At 46.9% G+C, this 19984-nt stretch overlaps 2 protein-coding genes and 1 pseudogene across 4 annotated transcripts; all 3 read right to left on the bottom strand.

Moving 5' to 3' along the window:
* Positions 1–337: 337 nt before the first annotated feature.
* LOC133899054 (serine/threonine-protein kinase-like protein CCR4) lies at positions 338–3404 on the bottom strand. Its single transcript, XM_062339966.1, has one exon. The coding sequence runs from the start codon at positions 3188–3190 to the stop codon at positions 638–640; it is 2553 nt and encodes an 850-aa protein (XP_062195950.1). The 5' UTR covers positions 3191–3404; the 3' UTR covers positions 338–637.
* An 882-nt stretch (positions 3405–4286) lies between these two features.
* Positions 4287–10691, bottom strand: LOC133899398 (uncharacterized; annotated as a pseudogene).
* A 1666-nt stretch (positions 10692–12357) lies between these two features.
* LOC133899126 (auxin-responsive protein IAA25-like) lies at positions 12358–14405 on the bottom strand. 3 transcript variants are annotated; one of them, XM_062340070.1, is made up of 4 exons: positions 14091–14405; positions 13048–13334; positions 12761–12905; positions 12358–12635 (listed from the first exon to the last, which is right to left on the bottom strand). In XM_062340070.1, the coding sequence occupies exons 1-4, from the start codon at positions 14327–14329 to the stop codon at positions 12524–12526; spliced, it is 783 nt and encodes a 260-aa protein (XP_062196054.1). In that variant the 5' UTR covers positions 14330–14405; the 3' UTR covers positions 12358–12523. The 3 variants fall into 3 exon arrangements, with proteins under 3 accessions (XP_062196054.1, XP_062196055.1, XP_062196056.1); XM_062340071.1 differs by having other exon boundaries at positions 12358–12657; positions 14091–14404; XM_062340072.1 differs by having other exon boundaries at positions 12446–12657; positions 12727–12905.
* Positions 14406–19984: the final 5579 nt, after the last annotated feature.

The following is a 19984-nucleotide window of genomic DNA, read 5'->3' as shown; positions in this document are numbered from 1 at the left end:
CCTATCCAAATTAATCGAATTAGTTATGAGCATTTTATTACTAATTGAGGATTAAAAGACAAGGAAATTAAATCCATGTATACAATGGAACATTGCAACTACTTGCTGGAAATGAGAAAGAACCGCAAGGAGCTGGTACGTATTATCATACAAGACAGTTGTGAGAATAATCAAACCAAATCATTGTATGACTGACTCATGATTGCATCCATCCATGTATTTTTCTAACATTAGTTGGTTGGATTGAGTAGAGTTGTTACATCTCCATATATAGCCCATAAGTCACAGCTTCCATCTCTAACCTACCAACCCCCAGAAATTGTAAACAAAACAGAAATAAAAACCAAAAATCAGCTCCAATCTTCTTCTCTGTCAAGCTCTACATGTCAGATCTTGTCAAACACTGATCTCTCTCTCTCTCTCTCTCTCTCTCTCTCTCTCTCTCTCTCTCTCTCTCTCTCTCTCTCTCTCTCTCTCTCTCTCTCTCTCTCTCTCTCTCCAAATAAAAAATTTGAATTATAACAATCGACAACATGATAAACATGTTTTCCTTTTAAAAATGTTTATGGACAGCAACTAATTAAGCCTAGCTAACTATACCAACCGTGAAAAAAGAAAAGAAAAAATAAAAATGATTTTACATTGTTGAGTGAGACCTGCCATGCGTTGCGGCCCGGCCCGGCCCAAACCCAAACCCAAACCCAAGCTCGCGGGTGTGGAACGGGCTCGGGTCGTCGGACTCGGAGCGTGAGTGCGAGCGCGACATGTCGGAGCCGCCGTGCCGGGAGCTGTGCTGCCCGGCGTTGGCGGCGGTCACGGACTCCTCGCAGAGCGTGACAGCCCACTCGAGCTCGGCCACGACCTCGGACATGATCGGCCGGGCGCGCCCGCGCGGCCGGACGCACTCGGAGGCGATCTTGGCGACGCGCGCCACCGCCTCGACCTCGTGGCCGCGCGGCGGGGGTACGCGGCCGTCGAGGATGTTGGTGATGTTGCCCGTCTCGACGGCCGGCACAGCGAATTCGATGACGTTCCGGGGCGATCCGCTGCCGTCCTCGCTCGTCCGGTGGATGGCCTTCCGGCCGGTGACCACCTCCAGCAGCACGACGCCGAAGCTGTACACGTCGCTCCTCTCGGTGAGCTCCTGCAGCCTGTAGTACTCCGGGTCCATGTACCCGACTGTGCCGGCCGTGGCCGACGTCGAGCAGGCAGCCTGCGCCGCGCCGCCGCCGCTGGCGAGCGACAGGCCGAAGTCGGAGACCTTGGCCGTCCACTCGCCGTCGAGGAGGATGTTGGACGGCTTCACGTCGCGGTGGATGATGGGCGGCACGGCGTAGCAATGCAGGTACTCTATGCCGCGAGCCGCGTCCAGCGCCACGCGGAGCCGCGCCTCCCACGACGCGAACAGCGGGGAGTAGCCAGCGCCGGCGCGGCTGCCGTGGAGGTGATCGTGGAGCGCGCCGTGGGGCATGAACTCGAACAAGAGGATGCGCTCGCCGCGCTCCTCGCAGAAGCCGAGGAGCTGCACCAAGTTGCGGTGGTTCACGCGCGACAGCAGCCGCAGCTCCGCCCGGAACGCGCGCTCCGCGTCGATGCGCCGCCGCCTGCGCCCGCTTCCGCGCTCAGCCCGCTTGATGGCGACGTCGCGTCCGTCGGGGAGCTTCGCGCGGTACACCGACCCGAAGCTGCCTTTCCCGATCTTCCTCTCTTCCGCGAAGCCGTTGGTCATGCGCGACAGATCCCTGAGTGTGAACTCCTCGCACCCGAGGGCCCGCGCGGGCCGCAGCGGCGAGACCTGCGGCGCCGGCATGACCATGTTCTCCGCATCACGGCACAGCCGCCGCGACGAGGACTCGCCGAGCCGCACGGTGACGTGCACCTTCTTGTCCCACTTCCTGAACACCACGAGGTAAAACGCCGTCCCCACCGCCGCGAGCACTGCGGCACCGACGCCGGCCACGCTGAACGCGACCACCAAGGTCTTCCTCATACCGCCACCGTCGCCGTCGGACGCCGCCGCCTTCTCGTTCATCCCGTTGGCGATGACGATCCTGGACGCGTTCAGCGGCAGCGTGCAAGGGTTGCACACGGCGAGCTCGATGCCGCCCTCGCCGCCGCCGTTGCCGCAGAGCGCCCCTGATCCCGGGATGATGTCGCAGGGGCAGCTCCGTTTGGGCGAGCAGGCGCCGGGCATGGTGCCGTTGTAGATGATGTGGCCGCTGTCGAAGTGATCGCTCCTCCCCCAGCACGCGACGGAGTAGTTGCTCATCAAGATGCCGCAGACGGCGTCGCCGTCGGCCTCGATGGCCACGAAGGCCGTGTGCTTGTACTGCTCCGGCACCGGCACGCCGCCCCAGCACCGCACGATGCCGTTGCTGTCGAGGATGCACGTAGTGTTGTGGCCGAGCGCCATGGCCCACATGTCGTCCGGTAGCTCGGAGGCCGGCACCACCGGGACGCCGTCGCCCCAACAGGCGAAGCCGCCCTCCTCGTCCACCGCGCACGCGTGCCGGTTGCCTGCGGCAACTGTCTTGAAGGCCGCCGGCGTCGGCAGCAGTGACGGCGCCTTCATGCTGCCGAAGCAGTGCATGGCGGTGTCGTTGCCGGAGACGATGCCGCAGAGGAAGTCTTGGCCGAGCGCGATGCGGGAAAAGTCGAGACCTTTGGGGAGCTTGAGGTTCGGCCACTCCCAGCAGGTGGGGTCGTGAGCGTCGGAGAGGCCGCAGGCGTGGGGGCCGCCAGCGGAGAGCGCGCGGAGGGAAGGGCCCCAGTAGAGGCGGCGGCCGACGGGGCGGGACCTGTTCGCAGCGGCCTCCTCGGAGAAGGACCACCAGCGCATGGCGGCGTGTCCACCGATGGGGGCCATGAGTCCGCAGAGGAAGTCGGTACCGGCGGCGATTGCGTTGTAGGGGATGTCGGCGGAAGGGTAGACGAATTGCCCTCCGTCGGGCAACGAAGTGCAGTGCAGCTTGGAATTGGAGCCGGAGGCGGACGCATCGCCGGTGAGGACGAGCGCGCAGACGAGGGTGGCTTTCGGCGCATGGGAGATGGCCACCGTGGAGAACTGCCGCGATGCAGAGGACACGTCGAGGACGAAGCCGGCGAGGACGACGAGGAAGAGAAGGCTCGTTCTTGTCACAAGGAAGAGCTGAGGACGGTGGCTGGCATGGGCATGGCGAGACATTGGCATCCGAAGGAAGAAGACGACATGAGCGCGCGAGGAACCCGTTTCTTGGATCCCACGGTGGACGGCGGTGGCGGTGGCGGGACGCGAGGGAGAGAGAATCGAGAGGATGGAGGAGAAGTGGGTGCGGCGGTTGCTTTCCCCTTCTGTTTCTAGGTGGATGGAGGGAATGCGTTTGCTTGGATTTTTTAAAGATTTAAAATTGCGATGACGAATTCATAACTCATGATGAGGTGAGGTTGAGATTGTTCTCTTTTGGGTTGGTTTGGTAGACTTGACTTGGTCCGTTGAAATTCAAGTGTCAATGAAGAAAAGAAGAGAGTGGTGATGGTGTGAATTTTTGGCTTACTCAATTTTCAGTGATGCTACTCAATTTCAAACTATTCCTTCATTTTTTATTTGCAATTTCAAGCAATTTTTGTTATGGATTAATGCTCCAAATCAACTCGGATTTACCTCATTGCGGCTGATCACCTCTCTCTCTCTCTCTCTCTCTCCCGCCAAGGGTTTGCTATGCCTTGGTCGACATGGCTTTTTCCCAAGTTGTAATTCTTACCAAATGGAAAAGGTTGCAACTTACTCGGCCGCACTAAGCTCAAGTATTACCTCAGAGGTTTACTAGTTCAAGAAGCAAACAACCAAAGCGCTTTCATTCAACGACCAAGGAATGCTTGCACATCCTTTCTACATTTAAATTTGCTCTTCATTAGAAATCAAACTAGCACAGTTTATCACAAGTGTATCAAGTGCGAAGCGTAAAGCGAAAAATAAGCAGAGAACTTATCACCAGTAGATCAGAGAAACCATACAGGGTGTGCCACTTGCCCAGACATCATTCTTAGCATAAATAATAATCTTAAGGCACATTAGGGGAGTAGGTGACAGTTTTAGGACCAACTGATTCGAGAATGTGTTAAATATTCACTCCCAATATTCAACTCTGAATTATGGATCCAGATCGAACTTTTGTTTTGAGTTTGAGAGCAAGCATCTTTTCTCAGGTCAGGTAGCAGTTGGGGAGAAGAATTTGCCCAAACACTAAACAAATCCATCCAATTATTATAGGGGGTTCAGGCCAACCCTATGCCAGGGCGGCAAGCAATGAAACAACATATGGTTATCACAATTAGACCGGTACAGAAATGAAGTGTACACCAAGAAAATTCTGAATCCATGTCCCGTAGATAGGAATATCTCAACTAATGTCACACCTACATCATACCAGATCCTGAACTTCAAGAATTGTTTAGACTAAATAGCTTCGTTCCAACCAGCTTCCATGTCTTCTGGGTACAGCTTTGCCGAAGTCAGCTGGCTGCCTGGAGCTTCTCTTGCACGAAACTACTGCCGAGCAGCCAAACTGCAAAATTGCTACCGTTTCATTATCGCTGCCATGGCGGCGTATAGGGGGCTTTACTTTAATGGAGATTGGCATCATCGGCGGAACAAAGAATGGCGCCCCCTGAAAATGGAACTCTGGTTGCTGGGGAAAAAGTTCGCACACAGTTGCAGGAATGAGGGGTTCTCCTGCTGAATGGGATAATCCTCCATTTCAATCTCTTGGCTGCTCTCTACCTGTGCCTGTGATGAAATGACACAAAACCTGAGCTTAGCCTTTTCCGCAAATTCATAGGCATGGAACATTGACTTGCTGCCTGCTATGATGCCTGCTGGTAGCAGTTATTAAGATGTGGTGCGGGCAATAACAAAGAGAAACAGCACAAAGCGCAGTAAGCCACTAACAGGTGTACCAACAGAGCATGTGAGTGGGACCAAAACCAAATTGCCCGGGTCAAAAAAGAGCAGACATAAGACTAGAGGATGAAATGAAGTCAACATGTGAATCAATTGATTCCAACCACTACGTAATATAGCTTATAAAGAACCTTTTTTGCCTCTGTTGATCCTAGCATATTATCAAATAATGGCAAGATATACAACAACAACAACAACAACAACAAAGCCTTTCAGTCCCAAACAAGTTGGGGTAGGCTAGAGATGAAACCTATAAGATCTTGCAAGTCTAGTCATGGCTCTGGCACGTGAATAGCTAACTTCCACGCACCCCTGTCCATGGCTAGTTCTTTGGTGATATTCCAGTCTTTCAGATCCCTCTTTACAGACTCCTCCCATGTCAAGTTTGGTCTACCTCGACCTCTCTTGATATTATCCGCACGCTTTATTCTTCCGCTATGTACAGGCGCTTCTGAGGGCCTACGTTGTATATGCCCAAACCATCTCAAACGATGTTGGACAAGCTTCTCTTCAATTGGTGCTACACCAACTCTATCACGTATGTCATCATTCTGAACCCGATCATTTCTTGTGTGGCCACACATCCATCTAAGCATGCGCATCTCCGCTACACTCAACCGTTGGACATGTTGCCTTTTAGTTGGCCAACATTCTGCGCCATACAACATCGCAGGTCTAATTGCTGTCCTATAGAACCTGCATTTTAACTTCTGTGGTACTCTCTTGTCGCAGAGGACGCCGGAAGCTTGGCGCCACTTCATCCATCCGGCTTTGATTCGATGGCTCACATCTTCATCGATTTCACCATCCTTCTGCAGCATCGACCCCAAATATCGAAAGGTATCCTTCTGAGGTATCACCTGCCCGTCAAGGCAAACCTCATCCTCCTCGTGCCTAGTAGTACTAAAATCGCACCTCATGTACTCAGTTTTAGTTCTACTAAGCCTAAAACCCTTCGACTCCAAGGTCTGTCTCCACAGCTCCAACTTTTCATTTACCCCCGTCCGACTATCGTCGACTAGCACCACATCATCTGCAAAGAGCATACACCATGGGATATCACCTTGTATATCCCTTGTGACCTCATCCATCACCAAAGCAAAAAGATAAGGGCTCAAAGCTGACCCTTGGTGCAGTCCTATTCTAATTGGAAAATCATTGGTGTCACCATCGCTTGTCCGAACACTTGTCACAACATTATCGTACATATCCTTGATAAGAGTAATATACTTTGTTGGGACTTTGTGCTTCTCCAAGGCCCACCACATAACATTCCGCGGTATCTTATCGTAGGCCTTCTCTATGTCAATGAACACCATATGCAAGTCCTTCTTTTGCTCCCTGTATCTCTCCATAAGTTGTCGTACCAAGAAGATAGCTTCCATGGTCGACCTCCCAGGCATGAAACCAAACTGATTTTTGGTCACGCTTGTCATTCTTCGTAAGCGGTGTTCAATGACTCTCTCATATAGCTTCATCGTATGGCTTATCAGCTTAATCCCACGGTAATTAGTACAACTTTGAATATCCCCCTTATTCTTGAAGATTGGTACTAATATACTCCGCCTCCATTCTTCGGGCATCTTGTTTGCCCAAAAAATGAGGTTGAAAAGCTTAGTTAGCCATACAGTGGCAAGATATACATGGAAACAAAATGCAGAAACTGCCCTGGCAGTCTGGCTATAGTTACCTTCTGTTGGCGATGCTCAACATCAGAGTACTCATTAGGCTGAGTGGAAGTATGTTCTTCCTGACTGTTCATATCTCTATACCCAACCCATTCTTTTCCCTCGAAGTATTGTCTCGAGCCCTCATCTTCATAGTCAGGATGCCGCAAACTAGATGGCTGATCTCTGGAATATTTTCCAAGATCATCCATCTGAAAATCTGAATCATTTGCTTCCGCTGTCTCTTTGTACAAATCAGTTTGTGGTGGTTTGCTCCTGACTAGAAGAAGTATCATGACTACCAGGATTAATAGCGCCAGAGTTGCCCTGATATGCAACACATACATTAGTTCAACGTGAAGATGGTCTGCATGCTGGAAAACAGTTTTACATTTGGAAAATAAGAACACCCCTAATATCTAGAGTAAAAACACACATCTATAACTGCCACGACTAAATAAATGGGGAGAAAAAGTTCGACTACACAAGCCAAAAATGACACTTGTAACACTTAAAGCAGATGTAGTACATGCTGAGCATCATGTCAATATAGTAAGCACTTCTTATGATGTGTAGACACAAAAATGCAAATAACAAAGGCATGATAGCTCCACTGAACACCGTGCGATATGAGTCTATTACAAGGGCAGCAGAAAGATGGAGAAATAAAAACTAAAGCACATTAAGCAACACCCTTGACCCAAAAAAACAACAAAAAAGAAGACATGCTAACCTCCATAATGTTCTGGTCAAGAGCATTACTATTCATGGCAGCAGTTTCATTATCTACGACAGCCAATATTTCATCCCTTTCCTTCTTACATCGTGTAACTTGACAAACAGCGCAGATACAGTCACTTTTGTGGCGATCATTCCTGCATTCAAACACATCATGTAAGAGTAAGATCACAGAACAACATTTCCTACAGTAATTAGTAACACAGAGAATAGCAAAGGCAACTGCAGGACTTACAGTGCCATTGCAGGGAAATGTAAATGTGTGCTACTAGTGTTGATTGGTGATGGTCCACCACCACTTAGCTAACCAAGAAAGCATATTCATTTCAGCAAACACTGGTTCCATGCCCCAACTAACATGTTGCAAGAGAAGTATAGGTTAGCCAAGTAACAATTAATTGACCCAACATCTGAAATGCAAATGGGGTAGCATGATAACCCCTGATGAGCAGCACGAATTCCAAAGAAAAGAGATGCATAGTTCTCTTACGATCTTCGAATATTACAGGTATCTCCTTTTTTTCAAATATTTTTTTAAAGTAGCGTGCATAAGCATCCCAAAACCAAAATTTAATGCCAGCACTTGACATAAGACCGACAGTATAAGATATAAAATATCAAATTGTCAATGTTGTATAATGTATAGTATCTGTTCTAGTGGAGTGGATCATCTTTTCCCCATAGAATTGTTCATTCCGATCTCTTCCTATCAGCATAGTACTTCACAAATGTTCCACTTGATATGATTGCTGAAGTTGCATGGCACATCAGATTTTCGATCACATCATAGTTTAGCCTCTAGAAAAGATCAAAAGTCAGACAAGATTGATTACATACCCTGGGCATCGCCGTTTGTTCTTAGACTTGCTTTTTGAGTGTCCTTTGGCATCCTCATCGCTAGTGTTGTCATTGCCACCTACGTAATATTTGAGTTATTGTATATTCGAACACATGCACATGTAGAGGTAAAGAAAAAGTATAAATGACTCAAAATGAATGCCAATGATGTGTCAGGATTGTTTTCTGTTGCAATCAAATTTGGAAGGATAGTGGCATAATAGCATTAGTAATTCATTATAGATTTTAAGTACCAAATTTTCCTGGCCACGCATATAATAAATGTGTCTATACGAAATACACCACATTTGCTTTATTTTCATCACTACACCAGACATCCTCTGGATTCAAATACTTGTTACCACGTTCTAAATCTTGACATACTGTGCCAAAATCCATAGGAGTGTTGATAGTTAGGTACTTGGGTTAAGACACAGACCACAGTCCACAAAGATAATTACAGAAATGTGCACGACAAATGGCAGCTATTAAAAAAAGTGATATACATTTGTGAATTGTGATAGTTGTTTTCTGCCCTCTTGTCTATGTTCAAGACGTGACAAAGTGCACTTGGGCGCAGAACTGTTGTTACAAGCAAGGTAATCCACCTGACAGTATTTAGCACCAAGAGTCTAGAGATGTCAAATAGTGGAGTTTTCATTATAGCAAGATAAATAGCTCTGTGATACTTATTGATAAAATTCTAATTACTAAAATTGGAAAAACATAATGTACTAGCCCAGCACTTAGATGTCCAAATTTGGAATTAGCGACAAATGTAAGGCAGGCAACCCACTGATAGGCAGAGTCACCCAAAAAAAGTAATTAATTAGCGATACATACTACATCTGAACGATCAGTAAGTGATCAACACAGTATCAAAGCGTATGAGGGGATGAGCGAACTATGTGTTAAGACAAGTCGAGATTCGTTTGGAAGGAATATAGTCACGTGTAAAGCTAGTCGAAAGGTTCAGATCATTTCAAATGAGAGAAACATACCGTGTATAGCAGAAAATACTCACAGGTATTCCTAATGCAACAGGATCCACTGGGGTGTTGAACGGTTCAGCTGCATCCATGTTCATGACTTTCTTGATAGCCTGAGAGCAAAAGATAAGTAGAAACGACTATGAGCAGAGCCTTAAAGTAGATTCAAATCTCTCTTAGGCAATGTTCACCTAGACGCTAGACATAGACAGACGGTCACTCTGAGACTAGCATCTAGTTGTCGTCTAGACACGCTAGACGGCTGTCTAGTCATCGTCTAAACTGGTTGACAAGCCCTCGTCATCCGTCTAGTTATCGTCTAGAAGCGCTAGACGACAGTCTCCGCGAACACTGCTCTTAGGTGAAATTTAAAGGGACAGAAGATCTCATACAAAGTTAAGCCAAACTCTACTCACTTCAAGTGCAGCAGCCAGCTCTTTCTCATCACACTGACATTCCGGTGTAGACTGCTTTTCTTCCGACTCCTGTGAGCTCCTCAGCTCCAATGTGTCCTCAATTTCTTTGCTTTCCGAAACAGTTTCCAGCTTGCTCGGAGGAGCCTCACCTATGGAATCGGTTTTCCTATCTGGGGTGTTATTTTCTACAGAAGAAAATCCAGCGGACTTGATCTTGATGCCTCCTACTTTCCTCGCCCCCTTTGCCTTATCAAAACCACTCAACTCTGACACCTGTCCATCTGTTTGCTGCCCATCTGCTAAGATGGTAGACTTCTCCGCAGCAACTTCTTTGATTACTTCAGGGACATCAGCACTTCCGGGTTTGTCAGCATCAGCAGCCGGTGCTTGCGCTTCCGAAGAACTCTGCCGCGGCGGCAGCTCTGCCGCTTTGGAAGATTTCAACTTCAACTTCACACGGCCGTACACGGCCCTCACTTTTGGCTTAGCATATGGTATGTCCACAGGATTAACTGGTGCAGCCGTTCTTGGCTTCTCGGGTTCAGGAGGAGGAGGAGGTGGTGGTGGTGGTTCAGGCACTGCTGCAGCAGCAGCAGCGGTAACAGGCGCATCCTCACCCTGATCTGCCGGGCTGTTTGTTGCTTCGGTGCTCGGGCTGGACGGTGACTCCGGCGAGGAGACATCCGCCGCGGCGGTCGCAGGAGCACTCTTCTTGCCCGGCTTGCGGCCACGCTTGCGCTTCATCCTCCTCCTACTTACAAATAGCAACCGAGATGGATCGACTCAGCAAGGGAACCCGCTACAAGTTCACGGGGAGAAAGGGAGATTGGGCTTAGATTGCGCGCAGAACCCGCTACAAATCCATCCAAGCGAAGCAAGCTAGGGCTCCTTACCAGCAGAGGAATCCAACCCCAAATCCGGATGGATCTCCACTCCACTGCGGTCCAGTACTAGCTAGCTGACCGCGGGGAGCGGCGGCCAGTGAGGCGCGCGCGCTGCGCCTGCGCGGGAACGCCTCGGGGCCGCGCACGCGGGCGGAGGCGGAGACGGAGACGAAGACGATGACTGGGAGATGGACAGCGTTGGGCATTATTACTGGGCTGTTGGGCCTTCATGGGCTAATGCTTTCGTAGTCTGTTGACTTTGCCAACTTTCCCGAGACTTTGTCAACTTGCCGGAAATAGAGCCGTTGACTCGAGTCAACTTACTCTGCACTGCAGACTGACGCTTAGGGACTGTTTGGCCCGGATCCGGATGCAAGATTTTTCGGAGCTGGTTATATACCTCTCTAAGGAATCAAGATCTGAAACTGTAAGTGCATTTAGGTATTTAGTTGAATCATTTAGTTTTATTTTAAATAAAAAATAAATATTTAAATTATTTTATTTTATTATACAAATTTTACATCTAACATACAATCTTGGAGCTCGAGCTATGCAAAACATAGCTTTGCCCTCCAAGGACCTATTTTGGACACAGACCCCTCCATATGATTCAATTCAATCTTGAGCTAAAAATTCCTAAAGTGATCATCACTTCTTAAATTACAACCACACATGTACATCTTACTCCTATATAATTCATCGGTTACAATAGATTTAGATGATCTTCATCATCCACTCAAGATGATTGAACGATCACCAATCGTGCAAAATTAGATCATATTTTTCATTCTAAAATTGCTATCAATCAACTATTATTAACCTTAAGGGTCTCCTTCATATTAAACGGCGACGGCTTCCATTCTCGCACCCTCCTCTGTACATACTGCATCGGTCTAGCCTACAATTACATTGGTATATGTACTGGTTCTACGTGTCAGATGGCCGCTTCTAGGGGTGGTGTGCTGCTACGATGATCGCGGGGGCGGTGCAGGGGAAGACGATGATAGCGACGACGGATAATATTGTGCAGCTATACGTGTCTTGATGTGGCTACGGGCAGGTGGCAGGTAGGATGGCTGTGCCAATGAGACGAACCGCGAGTGACCCCAAGACCCGATCCACCCTCCCCACCTGCCGCCTTCATGCCCCAGTGCCTTACCCGGACGTCGCCGGACAGCGTGAGCTATGGGATGCTCCTCCTCCATGCCAGGTTCACACCCCTTCCCTCGAGTGTTAAATTTGCAAGACGCAGTGTAAAGTTGTTATATTCTTTATGCTGCTCCCTCCTGGTCATGGGGCAGCGCAAGTTTGAGGAGGGATGCGCCACGACGGGTGGCGTTGCTGCTCCTTGGTGACAGCGGCGACAACAATCTCGGTCCATGGCATGCCAATTCAAGTTTTATCGGTTTTAATTTGTCATAAATCAATTTGATTTTGTTATGCCATTAAGGAAACACTATTGGGGATACAATACCTTCAGGGTAAGAAGGGGTAGAGAAAATGCCTCGAGCCGAGGTCCGAGTACCAAGCGCTGCAGCGCTGAAGTATGAGCTCCGTGGACTAGGCCCATTCTCAACGTCCATCCTACTATGATCACATCGACGTCATATTTCGAATCCAAAAAATTATTCTGAAGGTCTACAGGAAGATAAAAAAATACGGGTTCGAGCTCCGTCAGTCCCGAACTAGGGTTTTGTATAGATATGGTAGAGGGGCGTATCCAACCCCCTTTTATCCACTAGTTCCCAGCAGAGTGCTTTCGCCGTTGGTGTTCTTTCCGATCTCAATGCATTTCACCGCTTTAACTTGTACATATATGAAGCTTTTTCTATACTTTTGGGTGTACATACTTCCTTTCTAATGAGTGTTCAAAATTATGTATGTACATCTTACAAAAAGTATACTTCATTTATAAAGAAATATATATATCTTAGAAAGTAGTATATATTTTAGTTGTAACTAGATCAACTATGAATTAAGCTAGGAGTAGTACTCCTAAAAGCACATATTAATCTTCTTATATATATAAGAATTACCATTAGCTATCATACAACTAAGATGACAATATGATCGCTCTTGGCAGAATAGATCTCCTGGCCTTGCATCTGGCTAGTTGCTGCTCTTCTTTCTGCGCCCTAGGGTCGGTCCTGTGCAATGTAGAGCCTCTTCACCGAAGCGATGAACAGCCTGCAACCATGTCAGCATCAACGACTTCCACATGTCTTGATGTTTAATTTCAAATGTTATGTCCAGTACGTACGCACGTTAGCAGAGAGGAGGAAGGACTTACTCCCATGGAACGTCGCCGACGAGCATCCGGTCGCCCTCGCTGTCCTCGTACAGCAAGATGAACGTCTTCTTGGGGCCCTTGTTCGTCTCCAGCTGCTGCTGCTGCTCATCGTCATCGTCTTTAGCTGCGATCCTCCACTGACCATCTGAACAAGACAACGACAGCATCCATCACACTACCAGTCTGCTGAGTTCACTCGTATTGCCGTATTGAGTATATAACTATATATGATCAACAGGTTCTTGGAGCTCGATGGTGAGACGCGTGCAAGATGACGATGACCGGACCTGAGAGGAAGCCATGGAACATGCTCTGGAGCGCGCGGGACAGCGAGCCGTACCCGCGGTGCGCCTGCAGGTCCACCTTCCTCCCGACGGCGCAGCCCTCCAGGTTCACCTTCACGAACATGGTCGTCGGCGGTCTCTCGCCGGCACCGAGGCCGTCATCGGAGCCATGCTTCACCTTGACGAGATCCTCTGCGGCGTCTGCAGGCTTCGCTCCTACCAGGTTCTTGCGGAACGCGCGCACCGGCGGCCATCCGACCAGCTGAGGTGGTGCGGCGGCGCGGTTGTCTCTGCACATCGTTGGGAAACTTCAACTTTCTGAGATGTTTGACAAACAATAAGAGGAAAAAAAAAGGCTGCAATGCCCAAAAAAAATAAAATCAGTTATCTTTTGAAGAAAAAAAAATTCAGTTCATGGCAGTTGACAGCAACTCAGCATGTTGGTAGAAATGTGAAGGTCCTTTTCTCCAAGTTTTTTTTGTTTGGCGTTCTTGTCATAAGCTGTGCGGGCTCTACTATGCATGTTGATGGTCTGTGCTGCTTCTTTTATTATCTTTTAATATTCTTCTGCTACCCTTTTCCCCTTTTGTTTTTCTCAGTCTCCCCTCTTTACATCCAAATTCTATCTCCGATGATCTGGTCTTGTTGTTCGCGACTTGTGCTCCTCTAGTCCACTGATAACCCCAGCCTGTCCTGTATATGACCTGATGCTTGTAAACCTGTTTATTGGTTTTCAATAAAAACCGAGGTAATTTCTATCAAAAAAAAATTCTGTCTCTGAGCATATGGTGCAGTGTTTTATTCCATTTTGTTCTATGTTATTCCAAAATAAGGTCCAAGTAGATAAAAAAGCAAGGTCTAACTAAAACTTACATATACTAAAAAAGATCATCAAAACGATTGATTAGATCTATTTCAAATGGATAAGAGTAATTTTTCAGAACTAAACTTCCTCCCAACCTAAAAAGGAATGATGCTTTCACGGCGCAATATAATTGCAAACAAAAAGCTTTAAGTTGGTAGTGAGCAGTAACTGATAACCGAACCTTTGGAGAGCACACTCATAATCAGGCATCTGGTGAGCTTGCTCCAAGGCTGCCTTCTCTTGCCTGGCAGCCAGGCTCCAAGGGTCCACTCCAACACCAAGCCATGGACTACTGTCATTGTCTGAAGAGATGCCAAGCCTAAGCTCAAGGCAGTTCAGACCACTTCCCTGCAGCTTACTTTCATCACCTACCTGCTCCTGTTTCAGTTTCAGGCTTGGTGCAACTGAAGAACTCTTCATGGCCTCTCTGCCAAGCTGCAGCTCTAGCACATACTGTTACTAGTGTGTGGTGTCCAGGTGAGTGTTTGTGAGGGGGGAGCCTGTGGATACTTATGGTGTTGGGGTAACTGTGATGGAATAATTAAAGGGGAAGCATAACAGATGATGAGAAAGGCAGGTGGCTTTGTGCTAAGTACTACTAAAGTGAACTAGTGGGAGGCTAACTAAAAGTATGAGCAATGATAACCATATATATGTAAAAGTTAATTCTCCTAGTACCAATTGTGATCAAGGCATCTCAAAAAAAAATTGTGATCAAGGCAATGCATGCCTGGAGTTTTTTTTTTGAAAGACGGGCAGGAGCTCTGCCATCCATTATAGAAGAAGAGAAGATTTTACAACAAAAGCACGGCCTAGAACAAGGCGGCGAAGGGCACAACTTTGCGGTAGAAAACATTACACATCAAAGAAAGAAAGCACCTTGAACCCTAACAATCATCAACTGCATGTATCATAAGCCGTGATGTTTGGAGGATTCAGTAGTATGGATCGAGTTCATGTAACACTTCAGCTGTATTTTTATTTTTTTTTGTGAAACAAAAGGCAAGAGCTCTGACTCGTTTGAGAATAGAAATACGGCGTATTTCAGGTCAAGCTGAAACGCAAGGGAAATGTTTGCAGCGTGGCGAGGACAAAGGGCAACACGTGTCCACAGCAGCTCATATACTTTCAGTGCGAGGTTGAGTGCATGAAACTGATCAGTACGCGAGTGTTCAAGTGGATGAACATCGATCTCCTTATCGTTTGCAAAAGTTGCTTGTGTGGTTTTGTCTGACCTTGTGTGGTACTTTCCCTGCAGAAAATTTGGCAGGCGCATTTAGATAACTGTAATACTGAGCATGAACATGTGTCTCAAGAATCTTTCTTTCTTTTTCTTTACTGCATTATGCACGCTCTGGGTTTCCAGTCCAAAAAATAATCCCTAAAGCGCATTTGAGCCTATGTTGTCAATATTTTTTTAGTTCCATTGTTTTATTCCATTTGAGGAGAGAAATTGCTGGTTGTACTCCCACCATAGTGGATGTCATCTTCTTGAAAAGAAGACTCCGAAATTAGACGGTAATTCTTTCCACAATGGGAGGTGTTGACATGCGTAGATGTGATGCTACTGCACATACGTGGTTACCTGATTACAAATGGACTATTCACCAGTTCCTAATGTATCATAGCTATTTAGAGCCTTTAGTGTAGAGTCGGTATCAGCATATCAGTCAACCAGGCAATTCCTACAGATTTACAAAGACCCAAAAAAACCCGCAACTTTTCCAGCCTTCGAAATGTTAGTGCTTGTTGTAAGAACTAAACTTTAGGTAAAGAAATTTTGCATGGTTCTTAATTTGTACAAGACCAACAATCTTCACTAAACCAAATGAAGTTTTACCTTTGTACACGCATGAGACCATGCTAAGGTAGCTAAACGAGTCATTTGCTCCCTTATGCATAACAAATACATCTTGATTTTCTAACCAAAGATCTATCCGTATCTATTATACCAGACGTGCTGGACTACCTATGCTTACTCAATTTGCTTTACATAAATATAGATGCAAGGCATATGATTCCCTACATATGCCTCCACACTAGAAAAAAAGGGACTCCAAAGAATCAATCGAATCGTACTATCTTTTACATAAGCTAGAAAAAGAAATACAACATTGTTCTTGATCCCCTTCATACAACGACAGCTCCTCACATGCCATGTTAACATAATGTTTAGCATCTATTCTTTACATGCAGCACAAGAAGACACTCATCTTTTGTACCAATCAGTTACCAGTTGCATGCATCTGCTTTAGTAGCAGAACGTCTCTTAATCTCTCATACCAAGGGTGCAGAGATCTACTAATCTATGCATCAGCGCAAAATGCAAACATAGCTAGCCCTATGTAAGTTACATTCCAACATGATTGGTCTCCCTAATCGCATACGAAAGCGAGTGTATCATGATTGATTGGTTACTCAAGAGTATCTTGTCCATCCGAAAATCATGACAGAATAGCCACTGGAATAACCCTTTTGGTACAGATAGATTTCTTACTTAGTGCTTAAGGAGTAGTAAGCAGGTGCCCCGTTCCCATTGGAGCGCCAGTGCCGGCGGTTGCGGTTGGAGCCGCAGCCCCCGTTCCCGTTGTTGGAGCCGCCAGGGACGCCAGGGTCGCCGGGCCTCGGCGCGGTGGGGGGATAGGAAGGGCCCGGGGCGCGCAGCGTCGGGGGACGAGCGGGCATGGTAGCCACCAGCGTCGTCGGAGTGGTGGCCTTTGCTGGCCAAGGTGACCTCCTCGATGAGAAGATCCGCACGGACGTCGGAGAAGGTCGGGAACGGCCGGGTGCGCTTGATTAACGCCGTCATGTAGGAGAATTTCTCGTTGAGGCCCCGGAGAAGATTAAGGACAAGGGTGCGGTCAAGGACCATCTCACCCAAGTCCCCCAAAGCGTCCGCCATGCTCTTCATCTTGTGGCAATAGTTGGTGACGGAAAGATCGCCTTGGACGAGTGTCCGGAATTCAGCATCAAGGATGATAGCACGAGTTTCCTTGTTGCCGATGAATTGGTCCTCGAGACCGACCCATATGGAACGCGACGTCGGGGACGAGGTGGACACCGCCTCGATGAGCTCAGGGGCGACGGTGCTGAACAGCCACGATTTGATGGTGCAATCCATGCGATGCCAATGGGGGTCCGCAGAGAAGTCGTCGTCGGAGAGCACGAGGCAGTCGAGGGCGTACTTGTTCACCGTGTTGAGGAAGAAGGTGCGCCACCGATTGTAGTGCGAGGAAGTCTGGTTGAGTACGAAGGGGATCATCGTCTTGATGTTAGACACCGCGACGGCCTGGGCATGTAGCTGGGATTGCTCTAGGTTTTCGTACTTGACGAGGCGACGTGCGGCTTCCTCCGCCCTGGCAACAGCGGCCTTGGCCTCTGCTGTGGCGTTGGCGGCCGCTTGACGAAGCGCAGCGAGACGGGCCTCCTCCACGGCGGCATCAGCCTGTGGATTTGTCATCGAGTGGATAGTGCACGCCGGCAAGAGAAGCAACAGCGGCGGCTCGTGTGGCGTGAGGCCAACACAAGAGGAAGGAGGAAGCACGACCGGCGGGGGTGCCGGCGGCAGGGTTGGGAACGCGTCGTCGCTTGTGTATGCGATCGACGGAGGGGCGCCGTGGCGAGAGGCCGGCGGTGATTAGCGGAAGCGAGGGGATCGATCCCCGCCTGATACCATGAAAACAGGTTTACTCAACGCAACTACTTGTATTAGTCTTGAGGCGGTAATTAAATAGAGAGTACACGGAGACTGAGATAGAAACGAAAGATACATGCCGTGCATAGGCTAACTAAACACAGAAACAATCTAAACTAGCCTCCGGAGATGGCGTCTCCTGCATGCGCCTGTAGCCGCTGCATGCGCGTGAGAAATATGCGCTAACAAGGTGATGCAACAAAAGTAGACTTAATAAGAAGCTTTTGTTGACTTATGCTAACAAAATTCGGGCTCACAATGATACATGATGAGTCAGGCTCCTCAAATTGCTCCGGCTCCTGATTTGATTTTTTATATCTCTACTATATAAAATATAAGTTAGTTCACATATTAGATCTTTTCCTACTTTTCTCTCATCTAATAAAAACTCTAAAATTTAAATAATGCACCCACCTTTACCATCTACCCTCATCCTTCAGCCACCCCACCTCGTTATCGACTACGGATATGAGATCCGTTTTACTAATGCAAATAAATGGAGAAATCAGGAGGAAAAATTAGCGGATAATCTCTTTCTTATTTTTCGGATCTCATCTCAAATCAAACTACGGCATAGCTCCCGGTATATTCATTCGGCAGCGCTCCTATGACGCATCCACATCCCTATACCTTTAGTTTATATTTGATGTTAGGGCATTCAATATTTGTATTTTAGTTGTAATGTGCAGGCAACTGATTATTGGAGAAAACATGCAAAGTTTCAGGTGCTAATTGAAAAGAGATAGATTCCTCACACATGTTTAGATCCCTGCATAAGCTCTTTTCTCACTGATGTTCCAGATGGCCCAGTTCAAGAACACCAAGAATCATTCAGCGAATTGCATGTTCTATAAGTTCACGCTTCGCGGCAGCATTCCTGAATTTCAGATTGACCTGTGAACTTTCAGCATAGACGACGTTATTTTCCCTTCCTTCCCGCTGCCGCTGCGCAGCACAGCCGACCACAGCAAAATCCCTCTCCTGGGATGCAATTCTCCACCGAAAATTCTACAAAAATTGGTGAAGATGGGTGTTACAGTATCGAATCATCCTGCAAAATTTCAAACTAAAATAATTTCGGCAGATGGAGGAAACAAAAAAAAATGTTCGTCGGTACACCAAATCTCCACCAAAAATCCTAGAAAAATTGCAAAGACATGGGTTACAGTGCCGGGGCACCACAACATTTCAGGCGCAAACGAATTCTTCGGAGGTACAAGTAAAAAAGGAAAATGTTCGCGGTGCCTGGTCCTTGTTTCAAATCCCAACCGCAGTTGGTCCGATGTTTTCCGTTGGATTTGCTCAGGTTTTCGTGGCCATGCTTATACATACATACATTTTTTAAATAAGAGAATATTTTATTATTCCGATCTCTGTACAAGACATACACACAACCATCCATTATCACATCAATTTAGCCATGGGCTGCAAATAAAAGACCAACAAATGACAAAAACTATTATAAATTCGAACATAAATATGATGAAAAGCCAATTTCAAAGACCGAGCCTCCTAAAACATCCATCCATATTTGACGAAAATCTCTATTATCATGGTCTTCATGATACGGCACACCCACTTCATTCGATGTCTTGCCTCCGCCTTTTGTAGTAGGGACCAATGTCCAATCTAATATGTTCTCTTGAAGATTACCTGTATGTAAGTGTTTGATTTTGATTTGTCAAAAACAATTTTATTCCTAGTTAGCCAAATGACCCAACATAAAGCACTTGCCTCAACCAAAATTTGAGATTTCAACTCTGGGTCCATATTGCATAACTGATCATAAAAAAACGCGTGAAACACTTTTTGGAGGTAAAATACTGAAAGCAATTTGCACCGCTCTCCAAATAAACTTGGCAAAGTGGTAATAAAAAAATAAATGTTGGATAGTCTCATTGCTATTAAAAAACAACATTAGACACTATCATATCAGTTTTGCTTAAGTAGATTATCTTTCGTGAGAGTGACCTCTCTAATTAAATCAAACCTTAACTTTAAGGGGATTTTTAACTTAAAAAAGGTATACTCTATTGAAACCATAATTCATCATATTACTATACATAGACTGTACCGTAAATATTCCTATAGCCTACAAGGACCATTTGAACCCATCCTCTTGGTCATTAAGTCGCACAAAAGCCAACTTTGCAACCAAAACATTCCAGTCATACAAATTGTGTTATATTAGAGCTCTACGAAAGGATACATTAAAGAGTTCTGACTTTAAGATGTCTGCAACAGTTACATTTTTCTTTCTAGCTATCCTGTATAGATGTGGATAAAGTTCTCGAAAAGTTGATCTTCTAAGCTAAATATCTTTCCAAAATCTAATTTTTGTACTGTTATTTAGATGAAAAGCTTTCAATCTTAAAAATTGA

The sequence above is a fragment of the Phragmites australis genome, chromosome 18, assembly GCF_958298935.1.
Source record: "Phragmites australis chromosome 18, lpPhrAust1.1, whole genome shotgun sequence".
NCBI lineage: Eukaryota > Viridiplantae > Streptophyta > Magnoliopsida > Poales > Poaceae > Phragmites > Phragmites australis.
This window is presented reverse-complemented; position numbering and strand designations above follow the sequence as displayed.